This window comes from Protopterus annectens, chromosome 1.part1 (genome assembly GCF_019279795.1).
Source record: "Protopterus annectens isolate FY-2018-M chromosome 1.part1, PAN1.0, whole genome shotgun sequence".
Lineage (NCBI taxonomy): Eukaryota > Metazoa > Chordata > Ceratodontiformes > Protopteridae > Protopterus > Protopterus annectens.
In genome coordinates, this window is record NC_056726.1 from 1,825,850,509 (window position 1) to 1,825,863,008 (window position 12,500).

Here is a 12,500-nt window from a genome sequence, read left to right on the forward strand (position 1 = left end):
TGAAATACACCACAGGCAATGACTAACAGCTAGGATGTGGGCTGGCTCAACAACTCCCTCCCTGAAACTAGCCTGAGCTACCCTGAGAAAAAAACACAGTGGAGACACTAGAGACGGAAAAAGAAACAATACAGCACCACTATAAATAATAGGCAAGTGTATAAAGTGGCAACAAATGTACTTATCAGTTTGAAATAGATTCCAGCTCTGCACAGGAAGTCTATCAGGTTTCGAACAGTTCAGCAAAATGCAATCTGTATTGGAATTACAATGAAATACACCTCAGGCGATGACTAAAAGCTAGAATGTGGGCTGGCTCAACAACCCCCTCCCTGAAACTAGCCTGAGCTAACTTAAGAGAAAAACACAGTGGAGACACAAGAGCCAGAAAAAGAAACAATACAGCACCACTATAAATAATAGGCAAGTGTATAAAGGGGCAAAATATGTACTTATCAGTTTGAAATAGATGTCAGCTCTGCACAGCAAGTCTATTAGCTTTCCAGCAGTTCACCAAAATGCAATCTGTATTGGGTTTACAATGAAATACACCTCAGGTGTATGACTAACAGCTAGGATGTGGGGTGGCTTAACAACCCCCTCCCTGAAACTAGCCTGAGCTACCCTGAGAAAAAAACTCAGTGGAGACATAAGAGACAGAAACAGAAACAATACAGCACCACTATAAATAATAGGCAAGTGTATAAAGTGGCAAAATATGTACTTATCAGTCTGAAATAGATTCCATCTCTGCACAGCAAGTCTATCAGCTTTCCAAAAGTTCACCAAAATGCAATCTGTATTGGAATTACAATGAAATACACCTCAGGTGATGACTAACAGCTAGGATGTAGGCTGGCTCAAGAACCCCCCCCCCTTTAACTAGCCTGAGCTACCCTGAGAAAAAAACACAGTGGAGAAACAAGAGACAGAAAAAGAAACAATACAGGACCACTACAAATAAGAGGCAAGTGTATAAAGTGGCAAAATATGTACTTATCAGTTTGAAATAGATTCCATCTCTGCACAGCATGTGTATCAGCTTTTCAACAGTGCACCAAAATGCAATCTGTATTGAATTACAATGAAATCCACCTCAGGCGATGACTAACAGCGAGGATGTGGGCTGGCTCAACAACCCCCTCTCTGAAACTAGCCTGAGCTACCCTGAGACAAAAAAACACAGTTGAGACAGAAGATACAGAAGCAGAAACAGTACAGCAAAACTATAAATAATAGGCAAGTGTATAAAATGGCAAAGTATGTACTTATCCGTTTGAAATAGATTCCAGCTCTGCAAAGCAAGTCTATCAGCTTTCCAACAGTTCACTAAAATGAAATCTGTATTGGAATTACAATGAAATACACCTCAGGCGGTGACTCACAGCTAAAATGTGGGCTGGCTCAACAGCCCCCTCTCTGAAACTAGCCGTAGCTACCCTGAGAAAAAAACACAGTGGAGACACAAGAGACAGAAATAGAAACAATACAGCACCGATATAAATAATAGGCAAGTGTATAAAGTGGCAAAATATGTACTTATCAGTTTGAAATAGATTCCCGCTCTGCACAGCAAGTCTATCAGCTTTCCAGCAGTTCACCAAAATGCAATCTGTATTGGATTTACAATGAAATACACCTCAGGGAATGAATAACAGCTAGGATGTGGGCTGGCTCAAAAACACCCTCCCTGAAAATAGCCTGAGCTACCCTGAGAAAAAAACACATTGGAGACACAAGAGACAGAAAGAGAAATAATACAGCACCACAATAAATAATAGGCAAGTGTGTAAAGTGGCAAAATATGTACTTATTAGTTTGAAATAGATTCCAGCTCTGCACAGCAAGTCTATCAGCTTTCCAACAGTTCACCAAAATGCAATCTGTATTGGAATTACAATGAAATACCCCCCAGGCGATGACTAACAGCTAGGATGTGGGCTGGCTCAACAACCGCCTCCCTGAAACTAGCCTGAGCTACCCTGAGGAAAAAAAAACACAGTGGAGACACAAGAGACAGAAACAGAAACAATACAACACCACTAAAAGTAATAGGCAAGTGTATAAAGTAGAAAAATAGGTACTTATCAGTTTGAAATAGATTCCAGCTCTGCACAGCAAGTCTATCAGTTTTCCAACAGTTCACCAAAATGCAATCTGTATTGGGATTACAATGAAATACACCTCAGTTGATGACTAACAGGTAGGATGTGGGCTGGCTCAACAACCCCGTCTCTGAAACTAGCCTGAGCTACGCTGAGAAAAAAACACAGTAGAGACACAAGAGACAGAAACAGAAACAATACAACACCACTAAAAGTAATAGGCAAGTGTATAAAGTAGAAAAATAGGTACTTATCAGTTTGAAATAGATTCCAGCTCTGCACAGCAAGTCTATCAGTTTTCCAACAGTTCACCAAAATGCAATCTGTATTGGGATTACAATGAAATACACCTCAGTTGATGACTAACAGCTAGGATGTGGGCTGGCTCAACAACACCCTCTCTGAAAGTAGCCTGAGCTACCCTGAGAAAAAAAACACAGTGGAGACACAAGAGACAGAAGCAGAAACAATACAGCACCACTATAAATAATAGGCAAGTGTATAAAGTGGGAAAGTATGTACTTATCCATTTGAAATAGATTCCAGCTCTGCACAACAAGTCTATCAGCTTTCCAACAGTTCACTAAAATGCAATCTGTATTGGAATTACAATGAAATACACCTCAGGCGATGACTAACAGCTAAAATGTGGGCTGGCTCAACAACTCCCTCTTTGAAACTAGCCTGAGCTACCCTGAGAACAAAACACAGTGGAGATACAAGAGTCAGAAACAGAAACAATACAGCACCACTATAAATAATAGGCAAGTGTATAAAGTGGCAAAATATGTACTTATCAGTTTGAAATAGATTCCAGCTCTGCACAGCAAGTCTATCAGCTTTCCAGCAGTTCACCAAAATGCAATCTGTATTGGATTTACAATGAAATACACCTCAGGGAATGACTAACAGCTAGGATGTGGGCTGGCTCAAAAAAACCCTCCCTGAAACTAGCCTGAGCTACCCTGAGAAAAAAACACATTGGAGACACAAGAGACAGAAACAATACAGCACCACAATAAATAATAGGCAAGTGTGTAAAGTGGCAACATATGTACTTATTAGTTTGAAATAGATTCCAGCTCCTCACAGCAAGTCTATCAGCTTTCCAACAGTTCACCAAAATGCAATCTGTATTGGAATTACAATGAAATACACCTCAGGTGATGACTAACAGCTAGGATGTGGGCTGGCTCAATAACCCCCTCCCTGAAACTAGCCTGAGCTACCCTGAGAAAAAAAACACAGTGGAGACACAAGAGACAGAAACAGAAAAAATACAGCACCACTACAAATAATAGGCAAGTGTATAAAGGGCCAAAATATGTACTTATCAGTTTGAAATAATTTCCAGCTCTGCACAGCAAGTCTATCAGGTTTCCAACAGTTCACCAAAATGCAATCTGTATTGGGATTAGAATGAAATACACCTCAGGTAATGACTAGGAGGTAGGATGTGGGCTGGCTCAACAACCCCCTCTCTGAAACTAGCCTGTGCTACCCTGAGAAAAAAACACAGTGGATTAACAAGAGACAGAAAAAGAAACAATGCAGGACCACTACAAATAAGAGGCAAGTGTATAAAGTGGCAAAATATGTACTTGTCAGTTTGAAATAGATTCCATCTCTGCACAGCATGTGTATCAGCTTTTCAACAGTGCACCAAAATGCAATCTGTTTTGGAATTACAATGAAATCCACCTCAGGCGATGACTAACAGCTAGGATGTGGGCTGGCTCAACAACCCCCTCTCTGAAACTAGCCTGAGCTACCCTGAGAAAAAAAAACACAGTGGAGACAGAAGAGACAGAAGCAGAAACAGTACAGCACCACTATAAATAATAGGTAAGTGTATAAAATGGCAAAGTATGCACTTATCCGTTTGAAATAGATTCCAGCTCTGCACAGCAAGTCTATCAGCTTTCCAACAGTTCACTAAAATGCAATCTGTATTGGAATTACAATGAAATACACCTCAGGTGGTGAATCACAGCTAAAATGTGGGCTGGCTCAACAGCACCCTCTCTGAAACTAGCCGTAGCTACCCTGAGAAAAAAACACAGTGGAGGCACAAGAGACAGAAATAGAAACAATACAGCATCAATATAAATAATAGGCAAGTGTATAAAGTGGCAAAATATGTACTTATCAGTTTGAAATAGATTCCAGCTCTGCACAGCAAGTCTATCAGCTTTCCAGCAGTTCACCAAAATGCAATCTGTATTGGATTTACAATGAAATACACCTCAGGGAATGAATAACAGCTAGGATGTGGGCTGGCTCAACAACCACCTCCCTGAAACTAGCCTGAGCTACCCTGAGGGAAAAAAACACAGTGGAGACACAAGAGACAGAAAAAGAAAAAATACAGCACCACTACAAATAATAGGCAAGTGTATAAAGAGCCAAAATATGTACTTATCAGTTTGAAATAGTTAACAGCTCTGCAGAGCAAGTCTATCAGCTTTCCAACAGTTCACCAAAATGCAATCTGTATTGGGATTACAATAAAATACACCTCAGGTGATGACTGACAGCTAAAATGTGGGCTGGCTCAACAACCCCCCTCCCTGAAACTAGCCTGAGCTACCCTGAGAAAAAACACAGTGGAGACACAAGAGTCAGAAACAGAAACAATACAGCACCACTATAAATAATAGGCAAGTGTATAAAGTGGCAAAATATGTACTTATCAGTTTGAAATAGATTCCAGCTCTGCACAGCAAGTCTATCAGCTTTCGAGCAGTTCACCAAAATGCAATCTGTATTGGATTTACAATTAAATACACCTCAGGGAATAACTAACAGCTAAGTGATGACTAACAGCTAAAATGTGGGCTGGCTCAACAACACCCTCCCTGAAACTAGCCTGATCTACCCTGAGAAGGAAACACAGTGGAGACACAAGAGACAGAAACAGAAACAATACAGCACCACTAAAAATAATAGGCAAGTGTATAAAGTGGCAAAATATGCACTTATCAGATTGAAATAGATTCCATCTCTGCACAGCATGTGTATCAGCTTTTCAACAGTGCAACAAAATGCAATCTGTATTGGAATTACAATGAAATCCACCTCAGGCGATGACTAACAGCTAGGATGTGGGCTGGCTCAACAACCCCCTCTCTGAAACTAGCCTGAGCTACCCTGAGACAAAAAACACAGTTGAGACAGAAGAGACAGAAGCAGAAACAGTACAGCAAAACTATAAATAATAGGCAAGTGTATAAAATGGCAAAGTATGTACTTATCCATTTGAAATAGATTCCAGCTCTGCAAAGCAAGTCTATCAGCTTTCCAACAGTTCACTAAAATGAAATCTGTATTGGAATTACAATGAAATACACCTCAGGTGGTGACTCACAGTTAAAATGTGGGCTGGCTCAACAGCCCCCTCTCTGAAACTAGCCGTAGCTACCCTGAGAAAAAAACACAGTGGAGACACAAGAGACAGAAAAAGAAACAATACAGCACCGATATAAATAATAGGCAAGTGTATAAAGTGGCAACATATGTACTTATCAGTTTGAAATAGATTCCAGCTCTGCACAGCAAGTCTATCTGCTTTCCAGCAGTTCACCAAAATGCAATCTGTATTGGATTTACAATGAAATATACCTCAGGGAATGAATAACAGCTAGGATGTGGGCTGGCTCAACAACCACCTCCCTGAAACTAGCCTGACCTACCCTGAGGGAAAAAAACACAGTGGAGACACAATAGACAGAAAAAGAAAAAATACAGCACCACTACAAATAATAGGCAAGTGTATAAAGAGCCAAAATATGTACTTATCAGTTTGAAATAGTTAACAGCTCTGCACAGCAAGTCTATTAGCTTTCCAACAGTTCACCAAAATGCAATCTGTATTGGGATTACAATGAAATACACCTCAGTTGATGACTAACAGCTAGGATGTGGGCTGGCTCAACAACACCCTCTCTGAAACTAGCCTGAGCTACCCTGAGAAAAAAAACACAGTGGAGACACAAGAGACAGAAGCAGAAACAATACAGCACCAGTATAAATATTAGGCAAGTGTATAAAGTGGGAAAGTATGTACTTATCCATTTGAAATAGATTCCAGCTCTGCACAACAAGTCTATCAGCTTTCCAACAGTTCACTAAAATGTAATCTGTATTGGAATTACAATGAAATACACCTCAGGCGATGACTAACAGCTAAAATGTGGGCTGGCTCAACAACCCCCTCCCTGAAACTAGCCTGAGCTACCCTGAGAACAAAGCACAGTGGAGACACAAGAGTCAGAAACAGAAACAATACAGCACCACTATAAATAATAGGCAAGTGTATAAAGTGGCAAAATATGTACTTATCAGTTTGAAATAGATTCCAGCTCTGCACAGCAAGTCTATCAGCTTTCGAGCAGTTCACCAAAATGCAATCTGTATTGGATTTACAATGAAATACACCTCAGGGAATGACTAACAGCTAGGATGTGGGCTGGCTCTAAAACACCCTCCCTGAAACTAGCCTGAGCTACCCAGAGAAAAAAAAACACAGTGGAGACACAAGAGACAGAAACAGAAAAAATACAGCACCACTGCAAATAATAGGCAAGTGTATAAAGGGCCAAAATATGTACTTATCAGTTTGAAACAATTTCCATCTCTGCACAGCAAGTCTATCAGCTTTCCAACAGTTCACCAAAATGCAATCTGTATTGGGATTACAATGAAATACACCTCAGTTAATGACTAGCAGGTAGGATGTGGGCTGGCTCAACAACCCCCTCTCTGAAACTAGCCTGAGCTACCCTGAGAAAAAACTTCAGTGGAGACACAAGAGACAGAAGCAGAAACAATGCAGCACCACTATAAATAATAGGCAAGTGTATAAAGTGGCAAAGTATGTACTTCTCCATTTGAAATAGTTTCCAGCTCTGCACAGCAAGTCTATCAGCTTTCCAACAGTTCAGTAAAATGCAATCTGTATTGGAATTACAGTGAAATACACCTCAGGCGATGACTAACAGCTAAATTGTGGGCTGGCTCAACAACCCCCTCTCTGAAACTAGCCTGAGCTACCCTGAGAAGAAAACACAGTGGAGACACAAGAGACAGAAACAGACACAATACAGCATCAATATAAATAATAGGCAAGTGTATAAAGTGGCAAAATATGTACTTATCAGTTTGAAATAGATTCCAGCTCTGCACAGCAAGTCTATCAGCTTTCCAGCAGTTCACCAAAATGCAATCTGTATTGGATTTACAATGAAATACACCTCAGGGAATGAATAACAGCTAGGATGTGGGCTGGCTCAACAACCACCTCCCTGAAACTAGCCTGAGCTACCCTGAGGGAAAAAAACACAGTGGAGACACAAGAGACAGAAAAAGAAAAAATACAGCACCACTACAAATAATAGGCAAGTGTATAAAGAGCCAAAATATGTACTTATCAGTTTGAAATAGTTAACAGCTCTGCACAGCAAGTCTATCAGCTTTCCAACAGTTCACCAAAATGCAATCTGTATTGGGATTACAATGAAATACACCTCAGTTGATGACTAACAGCTAGGATGTGGGCTGGCTCAACAACACCCTCTCTGAAACTAGCCTGAGCTACCCTGAGAAAAAAACACAGTGGAGACACAAGAGACAGAAACAGAAACAATACAGCACCACTATAAATAATAGGCAAGTGTATAAAGTGGGAAAGTATGTACTTATCCATTTGAAATAGATTCCAGCTCTGCACAACAAGTCTATCAGCTTTCCAACAGTTCACTAAAATGTAATCTGTATTGGAATTACAATAAAATACACCTCAGGTGATGACTAACAGCTAAAATGTGGGCTGGCTCAACAACCCCCCTCCCTGAAACTAGCCTGAGCTACCCTGAGAAAAAACACAGTGGAGACACAAGAGTCAGAAACAGAAACAATACAGCACCACTATAAATAATAGGCAAGTGTATAAAGTGGCGAAATATGTACTTATCAGTTTGAAATAGATTCCAGCTCTGCACAGCAAGTCTATCAGCTTTCGAGCAGTTCACCAAAATGCAATCTGTATTGGATTTACAATTAAATACACCTCAGGGAATAACTAACAGCTAAGTGATGACTAACAGCTAGGATGTGGGCTGGCTCAACAACACCCTCCCTGAAACTAGCCTGAGCTACCCTGAGAAAAAAACACAGTGGAGACACAAGAGACAGAAACAGAAACAATACAGCACCACTAAAAATAATAGGCAAGTGTATAAAGTGGCAAAATATGTACTTATCAGATTGAAATAGATTCCATCTCTGCACAGCATGTGTATCAGCTTTTCAACAGTGCACCAAAATGCAATCTGTATTGGAATTACAATGAAATCCACCTCAGGCGATGACTAACAGCTAGGATGTGGGCTGGCTCAACAACCCCCTCTCTGAAACTAGCCTGAGCTACCCTGAGACAAAAAACACAGTTGAGACAGAAGAGACAGAAGCAGAAACAGTACAGCAAAACTATAAATAATAGGCAAGTGTATAAAATGGCAAAGTATGTACTTATCCATTTGAAATAGATTCCAGCTCTGCAAAGCAAGTCTATCAGCTTTCCAACAGTTCACTAAAATGAAATCTGTATTGGAATTACAATGAAATACACCTCAGGTGGTGACTCACAGTTAAAATGTGGGCTGGCTCAACAGCCCCCTCTCTGAAACTAGCCGTAGCTACCCTGAGAAAAAAACACAGTGGAGACACAAGAGACAGAAAAAGAAACAATACAGCACCAATATAAATAATAGGCAAGTGTATAAAGTGGCAACATATGTACTTATCAGTTTGAAATAGATTCCAGCTCTGCACAGCAAGTCTATCTGCTTTCCAGCAGTTCACCAAAATGCAATCTGTATTGGATTTACAATGAAATATACCTCAGGGAATGAATAACAGCTAGGATGTGGGCTGGCTCAACAACCGCCTCCCTGAAACTAGCCTGACCTACCCTGAGGGAAAAAAACACAGTGGAGACACAATAGACAGAAAAAGAAAAAATACAGCACCACTACAAATAATAGGCAAGTGTATAAAGAGCCAAAATATGTACTTATCAGTTTGAAATAGTTAACAGCTCTGCACAGCAAGTCTATTAGCTTTCCAACAGTTCACCAAAATGCAATCTGTATTGGGATTACAATGAAATACACCTCAGTTGATGACTAACAGCTAGGATGTGGGCTGGCTCAACAACACCCTCTCTGAAACTAGCCTGAGCTACCCTGAGAAAAAAAACACAGTGGAGACACAAGAGACAGAAGCAGAAACAATACAGCACCACTATAAATATTAGGCAAGTGTATAAAGTGGGAAAGTATGTACTTATCCATTTGAAATAGATTCCAGCTCTGCACAACAAGTCTATCAGCTTTCCAACAGTTCACTAAAATGTAATCTGTATTGGAATTACAATGAAATACACCTCAGGCGATGACTAACAGCAATAATGTGGGCTGGCTGAACTACCCCTCCCTGAAACTAGCCTGAGCTACCCTGAGACTAAAGCACAGTGGAGACACAAGAGTCAGAAACAGAAACAATACAGCACCACTATAAATAATAGGCAAGTGTATAAAGTGGCAAAATATGTACTTATCAGTTTGAAATAGATTCCAGCTCTGCACAGCAAGTCTATCAGCTTTCCAACAGTTCACCAAAATGCAATCTGTATTGGAATTACAATGAAATACACCGCAGGTGATGACTAACAGCTAGGATGTGGGCTGGCTCTAAAACCCCCACCCTGAAACTAGCCTGAGCCACCCTGAGAAAAAAAACACAGTGGAGACACAAGAGACAGAAACAGAAACAATAGAGCACCACTATAAATAATAGGCAAGTGTATAAAGGGCCAAAATATGTACTTATCAGTTTGAAACAATTTCCATCTCTGCACAGCAAGTCTATCAGCTTTCCAACAGTTCACCAAAATGCAATCTGTATTGGGATTACAATGAAATACACCTCAGTTAATGACTAGCAGGTAGGATGTGGGCTGGCTCAACAACCCCCTCTCTGAAACTAGCCTGAGCTACCCTGAGAAAAAAATTCAGTGGAGACACAAGAGACAGAAGCAGAAACAATGCAGCACCACTATAAATAATAGGCAAGTGTATAAAGTGGCAAAGTATGTACTTCTCCGTTTGAAATAGATTCCAGCTCTGCACAGCAAGTCTATCAGCTTTCCAACAGTTCAGTAAAATGCAATCTGTATTGGAATTACAGTGAAATACACCTCAGGCGATGACTAACAGCTAAATTGTGGGCTGGCTCAACAACCCCCTCTCTGAAACTAGCCTGAGCTACCCTGAGAAGAAAACACAGTGGAGACACAAGAGACAGAAACAGACACAATACAGCACCTCTATAAATAATAGGCAAGTGTATAAATTGGCAAAATATGTGCTTATCAGTTTGAAATAGATTCCAGCTCTGCACAGCAAGTCTATCAGCTTTTCAGCAGTTCACTAAAATGCAATCTGTATTGGATTTACAATGAAATACACCTCAGGGAATGACTAACAGCTAGGATGTGGGCTGGCTCAAAAACACCCTCCCTGAAACTATCCTGAACTACCCTGAGAAGAAAACACATTGGAGACACAAGAGACAGAAACAGAAACAATACAGCACCACAGTAAATAATAGGCAAGTGTGTAAAGTGGCAAAATATGTACTTATTAGTTTGAAATAGGAGCCAACAACACAGAAGCAACTTTTGCTCCTGACTATAGTTTTATTAAACTAACAATCTTTTCTATTTGTCACATACTTGCATATATTTTTCAATTTCTGCAAACTTTCTGTCATCTTTGTTCCATTGTTCCCTACATATTTCATTTTATTTTGGTTATGGCAGCTAAATGCACGCATCCACTGATACTGTGACTGAATTTTTATGTGACTCAACATATACACTTACCTTGCAGCAATGCTTGTGTGTCATTGTACATGGCTAGTTGCCAAGTAATCTCGCGTGGCATTTTGTTGGGCAGCATAAACCACTCAATAATGTAGTAAGTCACTGGAAACCTTGGCACTTGCCAAGTAAGCAAAAGAGTGTAGTCATCTTTAGGCGAAACCTGAATGTTACGCAGAGGACGACCTACATAATCAAATTAAGATATTTTAAAGAGCTGTGTCCAATTTCTTTGTGCATCATTTCTATTTCAGTATTTACACTTCTAATAAATAATAGCAACATTCTGAATTGTAGATGTCTTACTCTTCCATATTAACAGCATAGCACATAAGCAGCAAGCATCAATAATGACAAAATGAGCTGGAATACTTACATAAGGTAATGTATGAAAAAACAAGCAGTGTGAGAAATAAGTAAATATGGAGTGGCCATACCCAGGAAGAAATACCATTAAATAGAAATTGGGATAGCAACTTTCAAAATTTTGCTTAAGAAGAAGATGGCATCGTTTGAGGGAAAAAAGAAGCATGAGCATGAGCATGATTAAGGAAGATTTATTTTTCTCACACACAGCAACCAGGTCATACCAACACCTTTCACGGGGTTGTGGGTTTAAAAATGAGGAAATGAAACAATGTTTCAGGAAGCTGTGAACTTTATTTGGTTTGGGAAGAGAAAACAGTCTGTTGATGGTTAAAATCTATGGAAGGAAAAAGAAAAAATATAGTGGGCTAAGTAGTCATTATCTATTTTAAGAGATGTATTTCTGAAATTTCTTAATCTGTGTGTGAGAGGCAAATTAGGGGAAGAAAGTGTAATTGTTTGGGGCATTCTGTTTTTTGACTGTTGCTACTGAACATTAGCTATGGAGACAGACTTTTCTTTTTTGCAGTTATTACTGAGTTTTATGTAACTTAGACCTGAAGCATGATATGACAATGTTCTTTTTGATGAAGGTAAAGTACCTGCATTTTTGTTAGAAATGGTCATTACAATGCCTTTTAAAGTACTGCAATATTTCACCTCTCAGGCCCATCCACTACTCCTTGAAGCTTCTGCTATCCTCAGTGGGTCATCCCCACCATCCTCAAAAATAAATAAATGAATACACATTATATACAAGTAACTCTGTCTTCATCATTACATTTGTCAAATGGCTTTCACATATTTTCCTTTTTTCTAGACTAAACACTATACTCTAAATATCATCTTTTTATTACTAAATATGCCACACATTTCTGTTATCAGTTGAAAAGACAGCGTCAGAATTATGAACTACCAAAAATGCTCATCCTGCATTTCTGGATTTGAATATTTCAGTCTCCACTTACAAGTTTTATGACTATGATTGACCTTAATCATATAGTGCTCCTAGTGCACCCGTGTAAAGCAACATTTTTTGCCTACTGGGCTTGACTTGTTAACAGCTGAATAAAATGCAAGGTAAAAAT

The 12,500-nt window shown here is 39.6% G+C and overlaps 1 protein-coding gene across 1 annotated transcript in view; it reads right to left on the minus strand.

Annotated features, from left to right (window-relative positions):
• CSF3R (colony stimulating factor 3 receptor) overlaps positions 1–12,500 on the minus strand; it is a 556,874-nt gene that overhangs the window by 218,833 nt on the left and 325,541 nt on the right. The window contains exon 10 of the mRNA XM_044089705.1: positions 11,050–11,232. Within this exon, the coding sequence (XP_043945640.1) occupies positions 11,050–11,232 (183 nt within the window). The remainder of the gene's footprint in view (positions 1–11,049; positions 11,233–12,500) is intronic.